This window comes from Thalassophryne amazonica, chromosome 3 (assembly GCF_902500255.1).
Source record: "Thalassophryne amazonica chromosome 3, fThaAma1.1, whole genome shotgun sequence".
Classification (NCBI taxonomy): domain Eukaryota; kingdom Metazoa; phylum Chordata; class Actinopteri; order Batrachoidiformes; family Batrachoididae; genus Thalassophryne; species Thalassophryne amazonica.
This window is the reverse complement of record NC_047105.1, coordinates 78742207-78768200: the sequence shown is the minus strand read 5'-3', so window position 1 is coordinate 78768200 and position 25994 is coordinate 78742207. Positions and strand designations below refer to the sequence as shown.

The 25994-nt window shown below is 42.0% G+C and overlaps 1 protein-coding gene across 1 annotated transcript in view; it reads left to right on the top strand.

Moving 5' to 3' along the window:
• srgap2 (SLIT-ROBO Rho GTPase activating protein 2) overlaps nucleotides 1-17218 on the top strand; it is a 286727-nt gene extending 269509 nt beyond the window's left edge. Inside the window, 8 exon segments of the mRNA XM_034166920.1 lie at nucleotides 2949-3173; nucleotides 6132-6211; nucleotides 6557-6755; nucleotides 11552-11689; nucleotides 11806-11920; nucleotides 11923-12015; nucleotides 12129-12239; nucleotides 15642-17218. Of these exon segments, the coding sequence (XP_034022811.1) occupies nucleotides 2949-3173; nucleotides 6132-6211; nucleotides 6557-6755; nucleotides 11552-11689; nucleotides 11806-11920; nucleotides 11923-12015; nucleotides 12129-12239; nucleotides 15642-16193 (1513 nt within the window). The 3' untranslated portion in view covers nucleotides 16194-17218.
• Nucleotides 17219-25994: the final 8776 nt, after the last annotated feature.

Below are 25994 nucleotides of genomic sequence, written 5' to 3'. Positions count from 1 at the left end.
AGGATTGTCTGAGGACTGTTTCTGCCAAATTTGATGCTTTTATCACCATTTGCAGGATTCCGCTCTAAATATTCTCTTATCTGCTGCACTATGGGTCCTCAGCCTTTGACATCGAGAGATACCTGGGAAGAGTTTATGGAATTGTCATATTGCTGGTCAGAGGTGTGTCATGATGCTAATACCTTTGCAGGAGAACAAATGTCCATGTCTTTAGAGTCCTGGCACTTCTTGTCTTACTGTATGGTTGGGAGACTTGTACACTAACCAGTGAGCTAAGTTAAGGACTGGATGTTTTTGATACCAGGTCTGTCCGGAGCATCCTTGTGTACTACTAGAATGATTTTGTATCAAATGAGTGGTTACTGAAGAAGACTAAGCTGAGTATTGCTCGCATTGTGAGGGAGCATCAGCTTTGATATTTTGATTTATCTGTACACAATCCAACACATAGGAGCCTGAGCTTTGAGCAACTCAGCAGTTGTAAATGGTCAAAGGGACACCCATGCTTCACATGGCTATGGCATATAGATGGTTACTTTAGAGATGTGGGGATGGACCAGTTGTCTGTATGAGTACCATCCAGGATCCAATGAGGTTCTGTGGTGTTGTGGATGAGGCAAAGCACGGCACCAGCACATGCTCCCAGACATGACTTGCTTTTCTTGTTTTTGGTCAGGATCACCACCACTAACGGTGGTTAATGCTAACCACACTAACAATTGACCATAGTTATCGTGGCCACATTTCCACACTAATCATGAACATGTGAAAGCATATGCTAGCCCTAATCATGCTTAGTGTTATTTTTAATACAGGTTGTCAGTTGTCAAAGGCACCATGCTCGTCCTAGAAGTCTGAAACAGAACATTAGCCTAGACGTAGGCCCTGTGCACATGTACACAGGTATTCTGTTTTTGGAAAATCAAGCTTTTTCTATGTGTTTTGGCCTTTTGTCCACATGCATATTAGCTCACTGAAAATTGAGCTTTTGCAAAACTGCTTTAAGGGTGAAGATTTTCAGAACCTCAGTTGTGTGGGTTGACAGGTAGACAAGGAAAACTGAGTTTCTGTTTTGCAACATCTTCTGTCTTTGATGTCAGACTGCGCCATGTCTGTTGTTAACATAGGGCAATTTCTGCAATAGCAGAGGTAACTACTGTTGGTTTAACCTTGTTCTCCGGACTCTTTACATGCGTACACATAGATGTAGTTACTTACCCTCGATGTGCCTTTATAGTGACCCTAAAGGAACCAGTAATAACTTTTTTTTTTATTTTGTGCATTTGAGTGGCCAACATGGATAAGCGGTTGGGGTCATATGACAACCTGTTGCTTTGGTTTGCTCTTGACAACTGAGAGGGTAGCACAGTGGCTTAGAGGTTATCACTGTTGCCTCACAGTGAGAAGGTCCTGCAATTGCTTCCCACCTGGTCCTTTCTGTGTGGAGTTTCCATGTTCTCCCCGTGTTTGTGGGGAGAACATACCTACAAAGTCCCACTTCCAAAGACTTGTAGTTTAGGTGAATTAAAACTTTGAATTGACCATAGGTGTGAATGTGTTTGTCTTATATGTGGCCCTGCGATAGACGGGCTGCCTGTCCAGGGTGGATTTATAATTGTGGAACTTTGTAGATAAAACTGATTTTGCACAATATGGTTCCATTATGCATCTCTTAACCTTGATGGATAGTTCAGTAAGATCTGTCATCTGAGTCCACAGTACAGCTGGGATTTTTACCCCATCAATGCTCAAAAAATGGAGGCTTTCCTCTTTGAGAGACAGTCTGGTTTTCCACTTGTAGTCATCTTTGTTTATGCAGCCAGTTTTTAATGGGATTTACAGGCCCAGGCCCTAATCCAGCTCATGCTCTGTAAAGAAGACAAGGGAAACTCTTCCCTCTGAATAATTTAGGGTGACAGCTTTAACTGTTGTTTTCACAGAAACAAGGGACAGATTAATATATCTATTTACATAATCCAGGATGTCATATAAGGAGCCCCGTGGTTTGCCACGAGTGAGGAAACACTCCTCTTCACACAGTAGGAGGCGCAGTAGTTACGCTATTCATTACAGGCACCGCATCAAAAACACTTGGTCCAGAATGTTTTTCTGGCTGAGATGTATTTGAATATATTAAGACCTGAACACACATGATAGGTCAATTTTACACACATACTGTACATATATGGATATACCAAAATAAAATAAATAAATAAAATTTTACAGTCCCTTACCAAAGGAGTGAATTGAAATTTCAGAGTAGGGTAATTTGAGCCTCGTAAGCTCCCATAAAACTCAAGAGCCAGAACAGAAGGTTCTTAACTCCCTAAATACACATTAGCAGAGTTTCTCCGGCCTCTCAGCTGAAACATGAGGTGATGCGAAGATATTAGCATATTAAGGCATATTAGTACATTTGTGTGTTTCATACTGAGTCAAAATATTTGAGCATATTTTGTAGTATCATATGTTAGTACATATAACCTATGTACATAACATGGTACATAACAGACATCAACATTTTTAAGTGAAGAGAAGGTGATGGTCTAGTGGTTAAGTATTGGGCTTGAGATCAGAGGATCCTCGGTTCAAACCCCAGCCTGACAATAAAATCACTAAGGGCCCTTGGGCAAGGTCCTTAATCCCAGCATTGCTCCCAGTGTGTAGTGAGCACCCTGTATGGCAGCACACCGACATCGGTGTGTGAATGGGTGAATGTGAGGCATAATTTTAAGGTGCTTTGAACGTCTAATGCAGATGGAAAAGCGCTACATAAATGCAATCCATTTTACCATTTAAGGCTCTATTATTTAAGTATCTGCGAAGATTTCCATGCCGAGATTATTCAGAAGCTGTTACAGTTTGGATGTGTGATATGTTTTATTTTGTTTTATAAAGAGAAGAGTGACGTAATACCTCTCTAATGACCTTGCTCTCTTTTTGCGCAGCCTGTCTCAGTACAGTGAGGAGAACATGATGGACCCCTACAACTTGGCCATCTGTTTTGGACCCACCCTGATGTCTGTGCCTGAGGGCCACGACCAGGTCTCATGCCAGGCCCATGTCAACGAGCTTATAAAAACAATCATCATCCACCATGACACCATCTTTCCTGGGGTGCAGGAGCTGCAGGGTCCCATCTACACCATCCCTGGAGCAGGAGATGATTTCTGGTATGGCCTGGTGATGACAGGTTCTAAAAAGAGGAGTAAGATGAAATTAGTCAGCTTTATCTGTCATTTTGGTTCTCCATCCACACCATAGACTGTGTATAATGGATGTCACCCATAGAGTATCTTTTTTAATTATGATTTTTTTAGAATATCCAAATTCCTTGATTTCATCTTCTTATGTATATGTGAATATTTTCTGGATTACTTTACTAGCTTCTTTATTTCTATACAGTAGTAAACAGAATATCTTTGGGCTGTGGTCAAATGGCATGACCTTGGACTCTGGATAACATTGATAGACGTGTCACAATTTTTTTTTTACATTTTATGGGCCTAACAACTAATCAATTCATTGATCGATTATAAAAATAGTTAGTTACAGCCTCAGAACGGGATGGTATTAATGAATCCCAAACATACCCAAATGATTAGGTTCTGTATAAATATAACTAACGAGGTGGTTGTTGTCATTTTCGCTCCGCACAACTACTCCGCTTAGGGCCAGGGGGCCATGATGGTCAGATTACTCTCCATCACAGAAGGCAATAAAGTCCACATTAAGGATTGCAAAGCATGCACACACCAGACACAGGCCCTCTGCCTACAACAGTCAGCTTTCCAGTAATGACATGGTTGAGCTCCAGTAGTGCTAAAGATTACATCTAATCTTAATTTTTCAATGTGCCTTTTGGAAAAACAGAGTTTAGATTGCAATGGTCTGTTATTGAGCAATCTCTTTCTCTGTGACACCCCACCATTAGTTGGTAACTTCTTTGTGCACAGTAGCTCAGTGCTTGAGGGCAGCTCACTCTGAGCAGCTGTACCATTATCAGTTGCACTATTTGCAATTCTTAATGAATTATAATTGAAGATAATTCAGGTGAGTAGATGGTCTGTGGTACAGATGTTGGACTACCAACCTATAGACTGGAGATGAACTCGCAGGTATGTGCTTCAGACTGTCTGGGTCATTGGACATGACACTTCATCTGTATTGTCCCAGTCTACGCGGCTGTAAATGGGTACCAGCCTTGATTGCGACTGGCATTCCATCCAAGCAGTCATGGACTCTCATCCACTTTACTCTTTGGCCTCCAGTATCTATAAGGCCCACGTTCCCGGGTTTACTTCTCAGATTTCACAAACATGTACAGAACAGCTCAGTAACTGGCCTTTTCAACCAATGTGCCTTCACTGCAGTGAAGAACCCAGTGACAGGAAGCGTCCAATGCTAGTGATACAGAGCAAACAAACTTAAACCTTAAGGTTAGATGCAAGGCAATATTTTAAAAGGTTTGCTTGCTAGTTATCATTACCAATTCAGAAGGTAAAAGCAGGAGTAATTTAACTTTTTAAAATTTGGATTCTCACTACATTGCTAGACAATGTAAAGTCTTAAAATATCATTAACCAACTGTGTGTATATATATATATATATATATATATATATATATATATATATATATATATATATATATATATATAAAATACTAGAGAGAGTAGTGTGGCACATTCCAGTTGTCCAGATGTTAGTCCCATTCATAACTGTTCTTCAGGTCCACCACAGTCCTTTTAATAAAGCCGAAGAGGAGTCCAAACCAATATAGTCCAAAAAAGAATGCCATGTTCTGTAAAACTGGTCTTCATTATCATGTATAATGTTGGTGAGGTATTGCAAAGGGAGAAGATAAAAAATTATTTTACGCCAGCCACAAACAGAAGGCGACTTGTCACTAACCCACTGCAAAAGAATATTTTTCCTCGCTGCGAATGGTAAAATATTATAGTCTTTTATCAGTTACTGTTTTCATATATTTGCTTGGCAGCCCCAGAATCAATTTCTGTATTATTTCTATTTCGATATTAATATGGAATATTTTCTCAATTTCACCAGTAATTTCCATCCAATATCTTTGAAGCTTCTGACAAGACCAAAAACAGTGAGTTCAGGTTCTCACTTCAGTTTTACACTTCAGACACAAAGGGGACAAAGAGTGGTTTAAGAAGTGCCTGCAATGAGGAGATACGATGCAGTCTGTGTAAAATTATAAATTGTATTGCTCTTATCCGAGTACAAACTGAAATGTTTTTTGCCAAAGACCAAATAGTATTCCATATTTCTTTATCTCTAATCACAGATAGCTCCCGACGTCCTTTCCAATGCCATGTCTGTCATCCAACAAAAGCAGTGAGGTTTTGTTTCCATGTCGCCATCCGTTAGTTTTGTAGTGTGAGCCACTTTTATTGTTGCGGTCACTCAGACACTTGTACTCCAGCATCAGCTTTTCCTTTTTCTCTCAGGTTTTTCATGTGGTGTTCAGTTGATTGTAGTCCTGCTTTAACATTTTTCTCTACACTGTTTTATGTTGTAATTAATTTCGGTATCCATGTTTGCTGATGTGGATTTTCACATTCCTCTAAGGATTTGGTTTCTCACTGGACCTAGTTTGTCATTTATGTATATACCTCCACCACATCAGTCCATCTGTGTCGTGTTTTCTCTCCTATGTGGATTGTCTATTCATTTCTGCTTACTTTCACTATTACAAATGCCACTTGGTGTTGTTTGTCTCCTTCCCGTGTGCAAATTAGACGAGTCAGCATCGAGCCGTGCAGTGGAGACACATGCAAAGATGTCAGAGCCCCTAAACTAGCCTGCAAGCACCTGTGGTGAAAACGGGCCTTATGAAGTTTTCTTATATTCCATCCCATGACTGGTCGGAAGCACTATCAAAGCGTGTGTGTGTGTGTGTGTGTGTGTATACACGTATGGAGCACTTCTCAGGCCCTGTTGTACAAAATAGACAGAAATCTTGGGGTGTGCCTACACCCCCATGGACTCACACCCAGCTCTGGGTGAACCAGTGACATGCTGTGTTTGAGCTCATGTGGTTAAACAGGTAATATGATCTCACACTGTTAACGCTTGTATTTTTGTCTGGTCTCTCTCTACCTCAGCGACAGTCCACACTGTGAGCCCCCTCTTGTGGAAGAACCAGCACCTGACACCGTGCCCACCAGCCACAACAGTGATGATGGTATATAACACAGCCTCTCCTACACGTAGTACAACAATGTCATAAAGCTTGTTTCATTGTGCCACAAGTCTGAGATCTCACCTTGCTTTTTTCATGTTATTGCAGCTCTAACATTTTGAACCAGCTGACTGACATCCTGCTCTATTAACATGTTCATTAATGCTGCTTTGTTATTGCTCAGCAAGTTCAGCATTTGTGCAGTGGCTAAACACCTGACCACTAACCTGCTCCGCACTAATTTGGCTTCAATTTTCTCCCCCTCCTTTGTCTCTCTCTTGCTCCCTCGCTTTCGCTCGTTTGTCACTGCCCCTGCTTCTCCATCACTTCCCGTTCTCTGAATCTCAGGCTCCTTGGCTGTTTCAGAGTCGGACCCAGTGGAAGCCATCGCTCGGTTTGATTACTCCGGCCGTACCAATCGAGAGCTGTCTTTTAAGAAAGGAGCATCTCTACTTCTGTACCACCGAGCGTCCGATGACTGGTGGGAGGGACGATACAACGGAATGGAGGGACTGGTGCCACACCAGTACATTATAGTCCAAGACATGTAAGATTTGTTGGTGTTTTATTGTTTTGTTTTTACACATTTTTAAATTCACTTTCCATATAGCATAAAAAATAATAACTCTTGAACTGCAAGCAGTCCTCACCCCCTTCATTGATCGAACATATTCACACTCCCAACTCGTTATAGTTTTATGCTTGGTCAGTGTCCCTTCATGTCACTATCTTACAAGTTACAGTGCATTCAGAAAGTATTCACATTTTTCCCCTCAAAATTCTACTCACAACACCCCATAATGACAACATAAATAAGTTCTCTTTTTGTTTGTTTTTTTTTAGCAAATTTATTAAAAAATTAAAAACTAAGAAATCACATGTACATAATTCACACCCTTTGCTCAATACTTTGTTGATGCACCTTTGGCAGCAATTACAGCCTCAAGTATTCTTGAATATGCCACAAGCTTAGCGCACCTAGCTTTGGGCAGTTTTGCCCATTCTTCTTTGCAGCACCTCTCAAGCTCCATCAGGTTTAAACCTTTTCTGACTTGTGCCCAGCCACACTGAACAGCAGCCATGCAATATCATCTTTGTCTTTGTGACATCGACGACCTGTGAGCGGCTGGAAACAGTGATGACCAAGCAGAAACCGTCTTTTTTTTTATCTCTTTTTATTCTTCAATATCAACAGGAGCCCAGTACTCAAAGCAATTCCAAGGAGTAGCTCAGCCTCCATCAACAGCCGCACCCCAAAATGAGCCAGCTGGCACCACTTTTTATCCTCTGCTCCTGATTGGACTGAACCACCTCCTCCATTGCAAATGTTTCTCCTTTATCATAAATACAAACATTTTAAAAACTACCTTTAAACTTCACACACCCACACACACACACACACACACACACACACACACACACACACACACACACACACACACACACACACACACACACACACACACACACACACACACACACACACACACACACACACACACACACACACACACACACCTAAAACCCTCTACACAAATACTAAAACATTTTTCAACACCTAAACCTCCAACTACCAATTCTCCCCCCCCATCCCCATCTGATGGCCTCTCCCAAAACCTTTAAATGGGATCCAGGCTTATAAGAAAAGTTTTGCCTGAACTCCCTGGAGAGGGCACCAGACAGGTAAGTAAAGAGGCCTTTTCAATCAACTTTATCCTACTCATTTACCCCCATCTGACCCTGAAATCTCAATATTCTCCTTCACAGGATCTGAAAGACAAAACCCCATTTTACTAAATACTCCAATTCCCAATCAAGAATCATTTATACCAACTTTAAAATACAAAATATGAACCAAAATACAAATCAGCAATTCCAAGTGCTATACAATTATTTACTTTACACAATTCATGTGATGAAGTGCTACTTCATCACATTTCCTTCCCCTTCTCCCAGAAAACCCAATACCTTAGGTCTCAGACACCCGGGATAAACAGTCAGCCACCACATTTGACCTTCCTGGTCTGTACTGAACAGTAAATTCATATGGTTGCAAAGAAAGATACCATCCTGCGATGCGTGTATTGGCATCCCTCATACGTTTCAGCCACTGGAGAGCACGATGATCTGTCTCCAAAATGAAGTGCCGTCCAAGTAGATAGTAACGAAGGGATTCAATGGCCCACTTCATAGCCAAACACTCCCTTTCAATAGTGGAGTACCTTCCCTCTCTCTCCAATAACTTCCGACTCAGGAACACCACCGGTCTCCTCTCCCCCTCCATCTCCTGGAGAAGGACTGCTCCAAGACCCACTCCAGATGCATCAGTCTGCAAAATAAACTGCTTGTTGAAATCTGGACTATGCAAAACTGGTTGAGAGCAGACCGCTTCCTTAAGGTCTTTAAATGCCCTGTCACATTCCTCTGTCCAAATGACCTTAGTGGGGGCAGAGGCCTTGGTAAGGTCATTCAACACTGCCGCTCTATCTGCAAACTGTGGGATGAACTTCCTATACCATCCCACCATTCCAATAAAGCCTCTCATCTTCTTTTTCGTAGTAGGCACTGGAAAGGATTGAATAGCCTCCATCTTCCCCACCTGAGGCTTTATCTTTCCAAAGCCAATCACAAAACCAAGGTACTCAACTTCCCTCTGAGCCACAGCGCATTTGTGAGGATTAACAGTCAGCCCTGCTGCTTTAATGCGCTTCAGTACTTCCTGAAGGTGAACCACATGATCTTCCCACGACTGACTGTACACCACCACATCATCCAAATATGCTGCAGAAAAGTCTGACACATCCCTCAAAACAAAATCCATTAGCCGTTGAAATGTTGCCGGCCCCCCCCTGAAGGCCAAAAGGCATGACTTTAAACTGATACATACCAAAAGGTGTCTTAAAGGCCGTCAGTTCCTTTATCTCTGGTGCCAGAGCCACCTGCCAATATCCTTTGCTCAGGTCCAATGTGGTGATATAGTTAGCTCTGCCCACTCTTTCCAGCAGATCATCCACCCTGGGCATTGGATATGGATCAAAGTTGGAAATAGCATTCAAATATCTGAAGTCTATACAAAACCTTAGCGAGCCATCCTTCTTTGGCACCAGAACAATCGGACTACACCATTCACTGCATGAGACCTCAATAATCCCCATTTCCAACATCAACTGAATCTCCTTACGGAGCACTGGCACCAATCTCTCTGGTATCCGGTAACTCCTCTGTCGTACCGGGGCATCTTCCTTAATCCGTATCTTGTGCTGTACAAGCGACGTGAACCCTGGACTCTCCTGAAAGAGTTCTGGATCCAAAAGTGGTTGAATGGCTTCCTGCTTTTTGGTAGACAGATGTGACAGGTCAACTGACCCAAAATCTACAGTGCAAGTTGGAAAGAACTTCTCAGATACCTCTTCATCCTGAACTACCCGAACCAATAAGTGCTGCTGAATAGGTTCTTCACGACTCTGGAATTCTTTCAGTAAATTCACATGAAATTTCTGATGCTTCTTGAGTTTATCAGACATATACAGTTCATATGTGACTTTACCCGCTCGTCTGATGATTTCATAAGGCCCCTGCCATTTTGCTAGCAACTTATTCTCACTGGTTGGGAGCAACAACAACACTTTCTGGCCTGGAGTAAAAACTCTGTCTCTTGCCTTCTGGTCATACCAGGACTTTTGATGACGTTGGGCTGCTCTCATATTATCATGTGCCAATGCAGCCATCTCCTCCAGTCTCTCCCTCATCTTTACCACATACGCCACCACATTCTCCCCTTCTGGCTTAGGATCCTCCCAATAGTCCTTAAGGAGATCCAAAGGGCCCCTAATCTGGCACCCATAAAGCAATTCAAAGGGGGAGAACCCAGTTGATGCCTGCGGCACTTCCCGGTAGGCAAATAAAAGATAGGGCAGCCATTGATCCCAATCTGTACCTGTGGTAGAGACAAACTTGCGCAGCATGTTTTTAAGGGTCTGATTGTATCTCTCCACCAACCCGTCCATTTGGGGGTGATAAGGCGTGGTCTTAATTCCTTTAACCCCTAATAGTTTGTACACTTGCTGCAAAAGTTTGGACAAAAAATTTGATCCCTGTCACACCTTCATGATTTAGCCAGCATATGCCGACTGTATTAAAAATGCTGGCGTACATCCAATAAGTTATGGGTAAGATTTTTTATGAATTAAGAGCAGGTTGAAGCATGCTGATATATGTCATAATACGTCGAGTACCTCAAAAGATTTTGGACATGCACAATATTCTCACACATGCCAGCATATGGCCCATACGTCCCGCACATGCAGAACATAAGTTGTAGGTAAGTTATGTGATTGTTGACACATGTTTCTTGTAAGTTATTCATAAGTCGAAATATGTCTATTAATAGTGTTCACTGATTGACTGTTTCAAATATTAAAACCATTTACACATGGAGTAAATATAAAGTCTTAATCTTACCTGTTCCTTTCAGTTGGATTCATCATCACAGCCTGACGAAAACGTATCCACATAAGGGTTCTGATTTTGGACGATGACGTTTGAAAATACTTTAATTACTTGTGGCTGGAAACAGCATTTTAAAGCAGGTACCTCAATGGTTTTTCTGCTACAGGTGCATTTCTCACCCTGAGGATGCCGGAGCCATGGTCTGATCGGTCCATCCAGCCATCAGCATTCTGCACACGATGAAAATAAATCCCATGATCCACCAAGACAAAAATAAAATAAAATAAAACAATGTTAAATTATTCTGTTCTGCCTTCATGTGGAGTGGAGACGCCACGAGACAGTGTACACATGCTGGATGACGTGCTCGTCAATATTTAAATGTTCCACCTGCCAAACAAAAGGATTCTGCCAGTGGTAGAAACACAAACCAAGCCAGAATAACTGCTCCGGCTCGTACCACACTGTGCAGTACTGACCTGAACCACACAGGAAATTTTAAGAGGTTTTATCTTGTCTGATGGTTAATAATCCCATTAATCCATTTGATCACTTTGGATGAAGACAGTCCATCCACAGCGCATCTGAGCTCCGAAATGACACATGCGCAGTAAAGGTAGGGCGGGGACCATTCGGTTGGCAACACCGGTAGAGCTTATTTCACTCTACAATAGAGTGTTTTTTACTCTATTTAGACTGGGACCAAATGTTATCCTAGCAGAGTAAATTTTACTCAGCAGAATTTCTTGTGCACTTGGTGGAAAAAGGGCTGTCAGCATATGCTGGCTAAATCGTCAAGGTGTGACATGGCCCTAAGAAGTTCATTTAAGATTCACTTCCACCTTTGCTGTTCCTGTGCAAGATGGAGGATGCACTAAAGTGTGATTGTTTCAGGTCTGATGGGGGTCGGGGAAGTCCAAAGACTGACGTTGACTCCAGAGATGTTCTGGAGGAGAGAGTGTCCACTAGAGGCAGCGCTGCTTCACCTACTGGAGCCCATGTGGCTGATATCTACTTAGCCAACCTCAACAAGTGAGTCTCACTAAACAAACCCCACCTGTTGGATTTTGACTGACTATGATAAACAGTACATAGCTAAACAAAATAAATAAATTTTTAAAAATTGCTGAAATATTTTTTCCATCCAGGATGAGGAAACGCCCAGAGACTGGGGGCATCCGAAGAACATTCCGAGCTTCAGAAAGTGACAGTCCAGCAACCAGCGGGGTGGGAGGTGGAGTGAGAACAACTTCTCTTCCTGTAGGGGCGCTCTGGTGAAAGAGACTGTTGACAAACGACCTCTCAGTGCTCACAGCATCCTGAATTCAGTCACACGCCACTCCTCGCTTAAAACTAAGGTACTGTTCAGTGTGATGTCATTCATCTTTAGTACCACAAGATACGTATTTGGCAAGCATCGTGTTTTGTTTTGTTTGGTAAACACTGAAACAGATCTATTCTGAATATTTAGGTGGAGAGTCCACAGTTACGCAAGACAACTCCAGCAGGACGCTCGAAGAGTTTCAGCAACCACAGACCTCTAGACCCTGAGGTGTTTGCTCAGGTGGAGCACAGCTCACAGGTATCAGTCTCTTTAAACGGTTCAAGTATTTCAGGTTCAGAACTCGGGTGTTCGGGATCAATCTTAAACATTATTTCTATCGAATATTCAAAAGTTGGCTTTTTATATGAGAAATAGTGCATGTTGCAATTACTCATGTTTGTAAAATGTAGTAATTTCTCTTAGTTTTAGATTATTTGTTTTACTTGTTAAATGAAGAAAATGTGGTTGACTCTGGTTTGAAGTAAGTAGCATTACATTTTGAGATGAAATTTTATGAACTGGTGGTGCCATGCAATGAAAAAACAAACAAACAAACAAAGATGGGAAAATATTAAATGTTGAGCTGCTTCACTTGGCTACAATAGGTAGATAGCTAGTTATGAGAAGAGGGGATGGACCGGTTATCTGCAAGGGTGGCTACCATCTAGAACCGAAGGTGGCAGCGTATGCTCTAATGAGAAACCTTATTGACTAGTTTTTGTTCATAAACAGATTTTTTGTGGCGCTGTGATGGAATACCTGTATGCCCGGGAATCAACAATTCATCTGTTCTTTCAGGATGACTGCACAAAGACTGAACTTCAACACCACAGCACAACTAGTGGTGGTGCTGTGGTGTGAAGTCTTTCTGAAAATCACTTGGAGAAAGAAAGTTGTTCTTTTACTACTATATAGAAATAAAGAAGCTAGTAAAGCAGTACTTTTTTCAGTTCCTGTGCCAGTTACTCATCAGTGTGTCTCACACATTCTGACCCCCTCTGTCATTCAAATTAGCTCTCAAACCTTCATACACACACACACAAAAAAATTGATATATGTTTTTGTGCACTTGCTGGAAAATCGCCACACCCACTTTTTCTACCTTCTCATTTTTAGACCAATTGTTGATCGAAGTGTACTTGCGCATGAAGATGGTTGGGTCCATCATGAACACAAATGTCCTTGCATTCCCTGACATTTTTTAAGTGTTAATTTCATACACGTCTTCAGAAAATCACACCCCGATGCATTTGAGAAGTCTAGTTGATGCCTGGTTCATATGGCAACATAATTATAATTATACCTATTTCGGACCCGATCTTTCACTTCTGACAATTTTCAAGATGCTCCAACTATCGTGATGTTTAAAGGTAACCTTATCAGACATTCCTGCCGTGTGTGGTGTGTTAAGAGCGCTCTAATCTGTTTGGAAGGACGTCGTGACCACTCAGACCTCAAATCGTGGATATTTAACATGCTGGATTGTCATGGGCCGATATCCCAGTGTGTGGGGTGTGTCCCCACCACAAACGAGCACGCAGCCTGCTGAATGTGACAAGTCGCCAATCAGCAAGCGAGATGACGGAAACATGGAGGGGAATCCAAAATCAAAACAGCTCTCACGGCGCACCAGAATGTGCGGTGCTTGCGCTGTCCTCGCGCCTTTAACCAACACCTTTTCTTTTGTCTTTTTGTATCATTTTTACTCAGTAAGAAATATTCCACAAACTATTGCCAGTACTTCTTCCTCATCTACCATGTTTGTTTACGCCGAAGTCACACTTAATCTCGAGAGGTTTTGTGAGGTTTCCAGTCTGAACTGGGAATGTTCGTGTGTGAAATCTGTTGGTGTGTGGTCTGTTGTCTTTACCGTGTGGCTGCACACCGCACACTGTACGAGGTCTTTTAGAAAAGAATCCGACCTTTTTATTTTTTGCAAAAACTATATGGATTTGAATCGTGTGCATGCATCAGCCAAGCTTGAACCTTCGTGCGCATGCGTGAGTTTTTTCACGCCTGTCGGTTGCATCATTCACCTGTGAGCACGCCTTGTGGGAGGAGTGGTCCAGCATCCTCGGCGGATTTTCATTGTCAGGAAATTGGCTGAGTGACAGCCGCTTTACTGCATCAAAATTTTTTCAGAAACTGTGAGAGACAGCCAGGTGGAAACCATTTGGAAAATTCAGATGGCTTTCGGTGAAGATCTTATGGGGATCACAGAGATTAAGGAGCATTACAACCGGATTAAAGATGGCCCACAGCGGCTGAGGGCGTGCCACGCTCCGAGCGGCCATCGACAGGCTGAAATGACCAGATCATTTCCAAACTGAACGCTGTATTGATCCGGGACGTCGTCTGACTACTACAGAAATGGCAGAAGATGTGGACATACCACTTTTTCGGCACATTCCACTGTTACAGGAGTTTTTGTCATGGAAAGAGGAGCGGAGGAATTTGCCACTTAGCCGCTAATGGCACGGGACAAAAGCACCTCCGTGTTGGTCTCACAGGACATGCCCACCTCTTGCACCATTCGGAAAATTCAGACGGCTTTCGGTGGCTTTTCAGTTGTGTGACTATCCGAGAAATTGTGGACGAGCTGGACATGCCACAACATGTCCTGTGAGGCTTCATCACAGCGTTGCTTTTTGTTCTGCGCCATGCGGCTCCATCCCGACGCGTGAATTCCTCCGCACGTCTTTCCATGACAAAAACTCCTGGAACAGTGGAATGTGCCGAAAAAGTGGTATGTCCACCTCTTCTGCCATTTCTGTAGTAGTCAGACGACGTCCCGGATCAACACAGCATTCAGTTTGGAAATGATCTGGTCGTTTCAGCCTGTCGATCGCCGCTCGGAGTGCGGCGCGCCCTCAGCCGCTGTGGGCCGTCTTTAATCCAGTTGTAATGCTCCTTAATCTGTGTGATCCCCATAAGATCTTCACCGAAAGCCATCTGAATTTTCCAAATGGTTTCCACCTGGCTGTCTCACAGTTTCTGAAAAAATTTTGAAGCAGGAAAGCAGCAGTCGACAATGAAAATCCGCCGAGGAGGCTGGACCACTCCTCCCACAAGGCGTGCTCACAGGCGAATGACGCAACCGACAGACGTGAAAAAACTCACGCATGCGCACGAAGGTTCAAGCTTGGCTGATGCAAGCGCACATGATTCAAATCCATATAGTTTTTGCAAAAAATAAAAAGGTCGGATTATTTTCTAACAGACCTCGTACGACCAAAACTGTTAGAGCTATGATGTTTTATCGCTATATATGTGTGGTTTCTCAGGTATTGAAAACCTACTGACAATTTTGATCCAGGCATTACATGGGGGCTGTCAGGCCTTGCGTCATTTCTGCTCTCGCATCATCTCACGTGGTAGCAGCAGGCCTTGGGGCTACAAACATATTCCACAAGACGGCATCCATTAGCTCCTGAGAAATCACATAATTCTTTTCTGGGGAGCTCAGCATAATCAAATGAGGAGAAAATGCAGTGATGGTTTCAGTGGGGCACTGCTGGGATATAGGGACACTGAAAGCTCAAGTACAAGTGACTGTGAAAGATAAAAGTTATGCTGTTTTGTTAGAAGTTTTCAGCAGAAATCCAGCTTCTTGCATGTGTGGACACCAGTTAATTTTTATGTATACTTCCTGTGTTACAGGATATCGAGGTGGCAATGAGCTCAGCCCTGAGTGACCTCAGAGAGCTGGAGAGAAAGAGCGCCTCCAAACATACCCACGCCCCTGATGTGGTGCTAGACACACTGGAGCAGCTGAAAGGTGTGGTGGGTGGTGGCGGAGGAGGAGGAGCTTCAGAGCCTTCTAGTCCACTACATTCCCGTTTCTTACGAGATGGTGAAGGCGGCTCCACGCATGTCCACCCACTTCAGCGCAGTGCCTCCTCTGCTAGCGATGTACCCTCCTCATTCCGACCCTCCAAGAGCCAAACGCGGAGCCCGCTGTCTTCTACAACGTCACCTTCTCTGTCTTCTTCTGTACCATCATTTAGAGATCTGCGGCCACCTGCTACAAAACCCAAGCCGGTGGTGTTCCCAAAGAGCGGAGGAGGAAGCGGAAGTCCAGCCATGGGATCACCTACCTCCACTGGTCTGCCAGCACCTCCTCCTCCACCCACAGTCCACATGCACTCGCTCCCTCATACCCCTCCTCCACCGCCCCCACCCCAGTCTAATGACAAATCCTGCCCAGCTTAGCACAACCTCCCCAAACTCACAGCTCTTCTTCTGTCAAGTGCTGGAAGAATTTAATTTCTTTCACATTAGACCACCTAACCCTCTACTCGTGTGTAGCATCTCTGGTATCAGGCAAGTTCTCAAACTCAGTGTTCCATTTCGAGAGCTGATTGTTTTTCTTTTTTGCCGTCTCCTGGCAACTCTGCATACTACATGCTGAGTGCACATGGTTGAGCACCCGTTAGACATTTTTACTCACAACAGAGTTTCCAGAGATCACTGGATTTTATCTACTTTTTGAGGGAACAGGGCTGAGGATGGACCACAGCAATCCTGGAGCTTACTGACATTCGTTTGTGATGTTTTGAAATTGCGTTTGAGTGGGTGTGCAAGATTATTACATGCCTTACATGTAGAGTTATGGGAGGAACAAAAAGCACTGTTTGATTTTCATAGTAGACCCCTTTCCTTTTTAATGAATCCATAAATTCAGGACTGGAATACAATGTTTGATTCCTGAGAACAGACTGTGAAATGCTCAGCTCTGAATCTGTGTGTGTCTTGCTGCTTTAGAAGCGGAAGACTGGAACTAAAGACGGAATTATAGAATGATGAAAGGAAGAGTCAAATATCATTAAAACCTGGGCCAAATTCTATAGCAAGTCATGTGATTACAAGCTTTACTCACTTTCTGCAGTGTTAAGGAATGTTCGTGATGTTATTATAAGTATTCTCCAATATCTAAGAATACCCAGTAGTCATTCTAAATCCACTCAGAGCAATAAACACAATGAAAGCTGTTTAACAGCTCTGTAATATGTGTAGGGGACCACTGAAACCCAGCATTTATAGTTTTTATTGTTGGAATTTATACACGCACAAATTGACCATATCTGTGCGCCAATGATTTGTGGCAGCTAAACGCCTTTCAGGTTCTTCTTGCATGCTGGGGCCGTGAATAGCAACCACACTGTTACGCTGGCTAAATGTACGAGTATTTACTGATATATCAAGTCCAGCTCACTCCTTCATCGATTTAAGAGTTTTTAAAAAATGGTTTTGATTTATTCTAATGGTGTGTATGTTTGTTTAATAATCATGATTATAACTGGAATCAAGGAGCAGAAGAAGCGTGTTCTGATAGAAGCACAACCAACCACCTCATCTGATGTGTTAAGCAAAGATTGCTTTTTGCGTTGCAACTGATAATTAGTTTAATTCATGATAAAGATTTTTTTTTTTTACATAAAAATGTTCAGTCACAGCCAGTTAAAATACCATGTCCTAAACTGATAACAGAAAAGTATTTTGAAATAAGTTATCAAGTGAATTTAAAATAAATACGAGAGCACCACACTCGTCACACATCCACCAACACTAGTTTACAATTTCGCAAATTTTTACCTTGGAAAAAATTTTCACGGTCAAAATCCTGTTAGAAGTGGCTTTTCATAAGCTACATTAGATGTGATCAAATGTCAGGAGTATGTATTTAGTTCATGCAGTTTTTGGTTTATTTTTTTCTGATGGCAGTTTTTTTTCTAACTTTTGTGTAGGTAAATCCATAACAGAAAAATGAGAGTGACTGAAGCAGTTTTGATTGAGATAGAATACAAAATGTACACCAAATCGATATTAAATTCAAATGTCCACAAAATCCACAATCCAGATCAAACTTTGTCAGGTGATAGTGAGTGCCAGGCTGCACCTCACTTTCAAATAATGAGAGTGATTGGGGCATGTTTGATTCAGATGTAATGTAAAATATACATTAAATGGGGATGTCAATATTAAATTTAAATAGCCACAAAATCTGTAATCTGAAACAGATCTGGATCAGACTTTGTCAGTTGATAAAGGACATAATCCTACATAATGAAGAAATTGAATCTTTTTTGATAGAGTTGTGAATTTTTGAAAATTTGCTCAATGTTAAAGGATAGGGATTTTTTTCCAATTTTCCAATATTTTTCCTGACTTTAACCTTGAAAACTGAATCACTTCTTACCTATCAGGATATGAATCATCTGTAAAAATTCCATAATGATATATGGAAAATTGTGGGTTACAGGCTGTTCACAAACAGACAAACAAACAAATGGGTGAAAACATAACCTCTGCCCAACATCACTGGCGGAAGTAATAAACCAATTTATTCTCAATATAGAACAATTAAACGTCAGATCACCTGTAAAGCTTGATGTACGCCACACAATGACGTGATACAAATGCGCATTATGACAGTATCCTACAGGAATGCATACCATTTTGGAACATGTGCACAGCACACTGTGAATCAAATGTGCATATGAGACTGCAACACAGCAGTTAGAGCATGATCATAACTTCTGCTATGCAACCAGAACCATATATCCCTTACTAGCAGTGGACCGGGATCTGATATCTTATCTAAAATAACTTTGATTTGATTAATCATTCACTTCTGAGCACCTTTGTTTTTTTAACCTGACCTTTAATCTTGATCAGTAAACTTTGGTCTTGATTGCTAACTTTAATTCTGCTCATTGAGCTTTTATCTTGACTGATGACCTTGTACATAATCAAGGTATTTTACATATTCCGGACAATAAAATGAATATTATGATGCCCCTTTTGTTGGTCTGTGACAAACGATGTAAAGGTTTTTCATGGACATACATACACATAGACATACATACAGCTACCTTTTATATACAACATTGCATCATAAGGCACATTACGATCACAAAATCGATCATTGATCTTCGGCCAAGGGTGCTCTGGTACCATGTACACTTATGAGCATCCTTATGTTCGAACATGGTGTTCATTGTGGACAGTCCGTCACTAGCACAGAAGTCCAATAACAAACAACCATTCGGGTTTAGATGAGGGAGGCCATTCCTCCAAATCACACCTCTCTAGGTGTCTCTGTCATTGCCCACATGTGTGTTGTGTTGTGAAGTCCCCCAGCAGAACAATGGAGTCATAGATGTTACTACCTGTACAAGCACAGCCAGACACAGTGGTGTACAGAGTGTTGGAATTGACAAAATAGAAAAAAGTATCACACCCAAAATCTGATTGCATGCACAGGACATATTCATTTCCATGGTTTGATTAATTCTTGCATAAGACATAAACACTAAATTATTGTTGGCAGTGTATGGGCCCAGGCAGTGGGTAAGGCAAGGTTCTGGCTCATATACACCTTTCTGATCTGCGCTCAGTAAATGTAGTTGTGTTGTGGTGGGCAGCACATTGGCTTAGTGGTTAGCACTGTTGCCACACAGCAAGAAGGTCATGGGATCGATTCTCACCTGTGGCCTTTCTGTGTGGAGTTTGCATGGGTTCCCTCCAGGTGCTCCGGCTTCCTCCCACATCTAAAGACATGGAGGTTAGGTGAATTGAAAACTTTAAAAAAAACTGCCCAGGTCTCTCTTGTGAAAGAGATATGGATCTCAATGGGACTAACCTGGTTGAATTAAATAAACACCCACTAATAATGTCCATCTCACAGGGTGTTATTTTAAATCTCAATATTATGTGTGCACTTGGCAGTTTGGCACAGCATAGCCCCTTGTCAAATTTGGGTAATAACTATATTTTTTGCTCACACAGGTGCATTTTCTGTGCTGAATAAAACATGCCCTCATTACATATTTATTTCTCTCTCAATCAAGCTCTTCATTGGCCACAGAAGGGCTACCCAGTGCAACGATGCACAACTCCTGCATCTCCTGTACTACTACTGTGTGGATGTAATGTGTACATTGTGTTGTGGGGTTAATCTCAAGTACGCACTGAGTTACATTGATAAGGCAGTATCCCATCGTATCACCGTGTCGTGAGCAACCAGCTTAATTTGCTATTTTAACTCCACTTGAAGATGTTTTGATTTAGAGATGTTTAATGTCACCACAAAACAAATCATTATGTGCTTGAAACTCATTGAAAACATGTTTGTTTTGTGTGCAGGAACAGAAAAAACATTTTTTTTTCCATATACAAGAGAAAAATGGCAAGTCTTCACATTAGAGAAGCAAGAACACAACACAAAATATAGTTTTTTTTTCTTGAAAACTTCAAATGATTATCAAAACACATGACAGCAATTCTTCTGTTGATTGACTAATTGAATGGTTAACTGATATTGCTTTACTTTTGTAAATAAGGGCTCTACCTCTATGTATTTGCAAGTTTAAGGTTGAATGAATGAATATTAAAAAAAATGGCTTCAGCTCTCACTGCTTTTATTCGCTGTTTCAGGTGTTAACGCTCAGAATCTGTTATGGTAAAATGTCTGGCTGTGTGCATGCATGGATGTATGAGTATGTTATGCATGCATCTCTTCGTGCGTGCGTGTGTGCACGTACATACACTCATCATAAAGGGATGACACCCAACCAGTGGAGGCAGATGCACACAGGAAGGCACTTGTTCCACATTCTGCACAGCCAGCAGCTTTACTGCTGAAAATGTGATCATAATAACTGTCAGACCCGTTTTCTATCCTCACTAAATTCTAGACCTTGTACAAGAGAAGAAATCGTCAGATTTTCTGATATTTGGTCATTTGCATTGTGGTAATAATATCATCTGCATCTGACAGTGAACTTCATTGATGTATGAGTAATTGAGTATTTGCAAACATTGTTAGGGACTGCAATGTTGACACATTAATCAGAACAATTTAAATGAAGGATTTTTTGTATTTGACCTTTTTAAAAATGATATTGCATGAATTTTATTGTCAATAATGCCCCATCTGCTCAGCCCTCTCCTTGAATTTCAGCACATAATGCATTCCTGTGTGCTCCAGACCAGGTAATGGCTTATAATTGAGCAGTTTTTTTCTTCTTCTTCTTCTTCTTTTTTCTTGTTTTTAAGATCTTTGTATACTGTTTGCATAGTATCTGGTGTATTTGTGTTGCTCTTACCTCATCGTGATAACAAGAGCAACTGTGTCTGTGTGTCTTTTTGGGCGTGATTAATTTCATTAAAGGGACACTGATGCAAAAAAAAAAAAAAGTAAAAAAAAAAACGCAAACAACAACAACAACAAAAAAGAGTAAAACGGCGTACTTGGGTCATATTTTTCAACCCAGTGGCATCTGATCCAAAACAAAAATGATGCCGTGAGGCTGAAAACTGACACATGGGGGCGCTGTTTTCTGTTTGAACACAAAGGTATTTTTTTTTTAAATTTGCATTATGCACACGCACACTCACACTCATTCATATGGATGTGCACGTGGGCAGCTGGTGTGTTTTGTCCCACCTGTGCTGTCAAATGGATTTGGACACTTGTTTTGATGCCACCTGTCGGCTCGAGCTTAAATCAATCATCATGCACTTGAACAACTTTGTGTGTGAACTAACTGTGTGGAGATGATTTGTCAGAATTGAATATTGTTAAATATGCATTTTTGTGATCATTTGAAAAGAGCTAAACTAAAGACAAAAAAACAAAACAAAAACTGTTGTGTTAATTCTATTTATAGTTGTTTCTGTATTACTGGAGAATCCTGTGTTCAGATGTACTTTGTATATACAATGTTGTACATTACAGAGGTACACTCTTTTTTTGGTACAATGTTGTACAGTAATAGCAATAGTAGTGTAATCAACAAATAAGCCTTATATAATTCTATGTGTAGTTCTTGTAGTAGATTGTTTTTTAATAAACATTGCTTGCTATAAAGATTCTTCAATTATTTGATTGAATTAGTAAAGATAAAATTATTTCTGTTTTTGAGAAAACCACCCTTCAAAATATATGGTAAAATTAAAAAAAAAGTATGATGAAAAGGATGTGCAGTAATCCCAAAGTGTTGTGTGGGCCGCTGAAGAGGAGGTACTGCTGGCCCACTACCAAAGGGCACCCTGCCTGAAGTGCGGGCTTCAGGAACAGCCGGGGTGACAGCTGTCACTCATCAACTGACAGCTGTCACCAATCACCAGGTCATCATCCACACACACAAAAGCCGGACGACATCTCCATCTCGTCGCCGAGATATCGTCTACCTCTAAGGTAAAACTCTCAGCCGTTTTTGGTGCCAAACAATTATTCTGAATACTTTGCAGGTGTACCTGATACCTATCCGCAGCTGGAGGCTGGGGTTGTGGATCGTTCTTCTCTCCTCACACCAAACCGGATAAGTAGTCAGGCGCTGCACGTTTGTTGTTTCTGTGTTAAAGGTGGAGGTGTTTTTCCCACCCGACTATTAAAAGAAGAACCTGCTGACTGTTTACTGGGTGTGTTTTCACACACTCATTACTTCTGTTCTTCTGCTTCCTGCCAGCAGTACCAGATCCGACAGTCGGAGACGGTGACCACCTGGGGACTCAGGACTTGGCGGCTCCAGTATCCTTCAGGTTCGGTGGCAGTGGAAATCGTGTGGGATCCGGTTCTACTCGGGACGGACGTCTCCTATCCTAAAGCCTACCCACACGTCACCTTGTATATTTCGATTGTGATCCAAATTCTATGTTTGTCTGTATTCTCGTTGTGCACATTTCACAACAGTAAAGTGTTGCATTTTTGGCTCATCTATTGTCCGTTCATTTCCGCCCCCTGTTGTGGGTCCGTGTCATTACACTTTCCAACACAAAGTGCATTATGAGGGACGTATAGCATGAATACACAAAATTACACCAAAATTAGGAGTTTCACTTCTTCAATAGTCAGATGGGCATTGGAAATCAAAATACGTTTGAACACAGATGAAAATGGCAAAGCACAGCTGTGAGACTGTGACTGCAGAAGAACGGCAGGGGTGGTGGCCAAGCGGTTAATGCACTTGGTTTCAGTGCAGAAGGTTCCGGCTTCAAATCCCACCCCTGCCACATTTCTCCATGTAATGTGGAGTTGCATCAGGAAGGGCATCCGGCGTAAAACCTGTGCCAATTCAACATGTAGATCCACCTTGGATTTGCTGTGGCGGCCCTGAGTGCAAACAAGGGAGCAGCCAAAGGGACTTACCTAGGCAAAGTGACTAATGAGCAGATGTGGATCAACAGTATGCGACACCATGCTGTCTAAGACTGTGCATAAAAATGTCTGTAATTCCTCAGTGGTTCATGAAGAATTTTTGTTGAAACATTTTGAATTAAAACTGAAGGTCTACACTTCAGTCACATCTTGATTACGCCATTTTAACTCCATTGCGGTGGTGTACAGAGGTTTTCGACTATAGCTGTAAACATTCAAAGATTCTTTATTGTCACATAACATGATACAAAATTAGGCTTCGCTCCCCGGGGTTAATAATAAATAAATAAACTAGACTAGGGAAATATTAATAAGAACAAGAATAAAAAGGATAAAAAGCATGACAACAGTAATGAGCAGCATGGCAAAATTATAGTGCAAAATACAGATGTGCAGATGTGCGCCCGCCACAGGAAAAACACCTCCGTTGGAAGCCTTAAGGACAAGTTGGAACATGCCCTGCTGTTAAACAATTTCTCAGATACTCACTCAACTGAAAGCCACCAAAAGCCGCCTGGATTTTACAAATGGTTATCAACACGGAGGTGTTTTTCCTGTGGCGGCTGCGAGCTGACGCGCCAATCCGTCCGCACATCTTTCATTAAAAAAATCTCCTTTAACAGTGGAATGTCCGGATAAACTGCTGATTCCGACCTCTTCTGAAAGTTCTCTGTTCTCTCACAACGTCCTGGGTCAACAGAGGCTTAAATTTGGAGGTTTTCAGCTTGAAACAGGATGACAACATCGCCTCTAAGCGCTGCGCGACGTCCCGCTCCGTGGGAAGTCCTTACAGCGATAGAAACAATCCAAAATCTCTCATCAGCCGTTAAAATTTTCACCGAAAACCAGCTTAATTTGTCGAATGGTATCCACTCGGATGTGCCTCACAGTTTTTGAAAAAATTTTGATGAAGCACAGCGCCAGTCTCTCAGCAACTTCTCACACAATGAAAATCTGACGAGGGACGCTGGACCACTCCTCCCACAAGGCGTGCTCACAGGCGAATGACGTCACCGACAGGCGTGGAAAAACTCACGCATGTGCACGAAGGTTCAAGCTTGGCTGACGTAAAAACATGAATCAAATCCATAGTTTTTTAAAAAAATAAAACGGTCGGTTTCTTTTCTAATAGACCTCGTATACAGGAAGCAACAGTGCTATAGTGCTCCACCAGAACTCAACAGCCTCACAGCCTCTGGAAAGAAGCTGTTCCTCAATCTGGTGGTTCAGCACTTGATACTCCACAGCTGACAGAAGAGGAACAAACATGCTTGCCAGGTGGGTGGAGAGTTCTTTTTTTTTATGCTGGAGGCCCTTTTCATGCATCTGTTTGTGTAAATGTCAATGGTCAATGATGGTTAAACTGAGATTTGATGACAACACAGAGGCCATCTGTAAAAAAGCACAGCAGAGGATTTATCTGCTGCTCAAACTTCGATCCTTTGAAGTGAGTGAGAGGATCCTCAGAGTCTGTTAGTGTTCCTACATAGAAAGCCTGCTCACCTTCTCCTTTGTCTCTTGGTTTGATTGTCTGTCTATGAAGGACAAGAACAGCCTGAACAATATAGTGAAAGCCTGTTCAAAAATAATTGGCGTCCAGCAGAGAGACCTGGCATCACTGTGGGAGAGTCGTGTCATGACAAAAGCCCAGCAGATCATTGATTTAGATTAGAGACACATCTTATCATTAGGCTTTACACTCATGCCCTCTGGGCGGCGCTATAAGTGGCCCAGATGAGAACTAATCGCTATTCAATGTCTTTTATTCCTTCTGCGATTAGACTCCTGAACACTGGCTGAGGATTTTGTCCTTGTTTTTAACCTTGATTCTGTGATTGTTATTTAGCATATACCTATGTAAATGTTATGTCTGTGTTTTTATGGTTGGCCAGGGGGTCTGCAATGAATTGCCCTTTAAGGGACTAATAAAGTATTCTGATTCTGATTCTGGTGGGTACGTTGCCTCCCACAATCTTCTGTGCAATATTCACAATGCTCTGCAAAGCAGTTGCCGCACCACACAGTGATGCAGGAGCAGATAACACTCTTCACCACACATTTGTAGAAGGCCCCCAGCACAGAATTGTCAAGTCCAGCACACCTCAGCCTCCTGAGGAAGTACAGGCGCTGGTATGCCTTCTTGACCAGGGCTGAGGTGTTGCTGCTCCTGGTGAAGTCCTTAGTGAGGTTTCCACAGCTGCTCCTCTGATGTTTGGGGGGGGGGGGGGGTCTGCTCCTTCTGAAATCCATGATCATTTGTTTAATCTGTTAATTACTGTCTTTGCACCAACATTCCAGGTGTTCAACCTCCCACCTGTAGCCAGACTCATCTGATGCAACCCATCACGACTGTGTCGTCATTGGTCCTCAAGTTATCGTGCAGTCACGGAACCCAAACCTTAGCCTAATCCTAACCCAATCCTTAGGTTAACCCTAACCCATATTTTAGCCTGAAACTAAATTTAATGTAACCCTAGTCTTAAAGCCCCATCCACATGGAGATGAGTATAGGCTTATCCCCAAAAGTTTTTATCAGATCAGGATTTTGTCCACACGGAACTGGCATTTTCAGAGCCCAAAAATGTTACTTTTTGAAAGTGGGTCCCAGAACGGATAAATCTCAAAACGCCGCCTTTGCGTTTTCATGTGTCCAACCACTTCGTAACTTCTATGAAACAATAGTGTCATAGCTCCACCTCTCTAACCTCAGCTCCAGCTGCAAATAAACTCACATAACAACAAAAACAGCCGACTACAGACTTGTGTTTATGTTATAGTATACAAATAATGAATGTTTTGAGTTCAATGGTACAAATATTTCATAAGGTGAAAGCTGGAATGTTCCATTC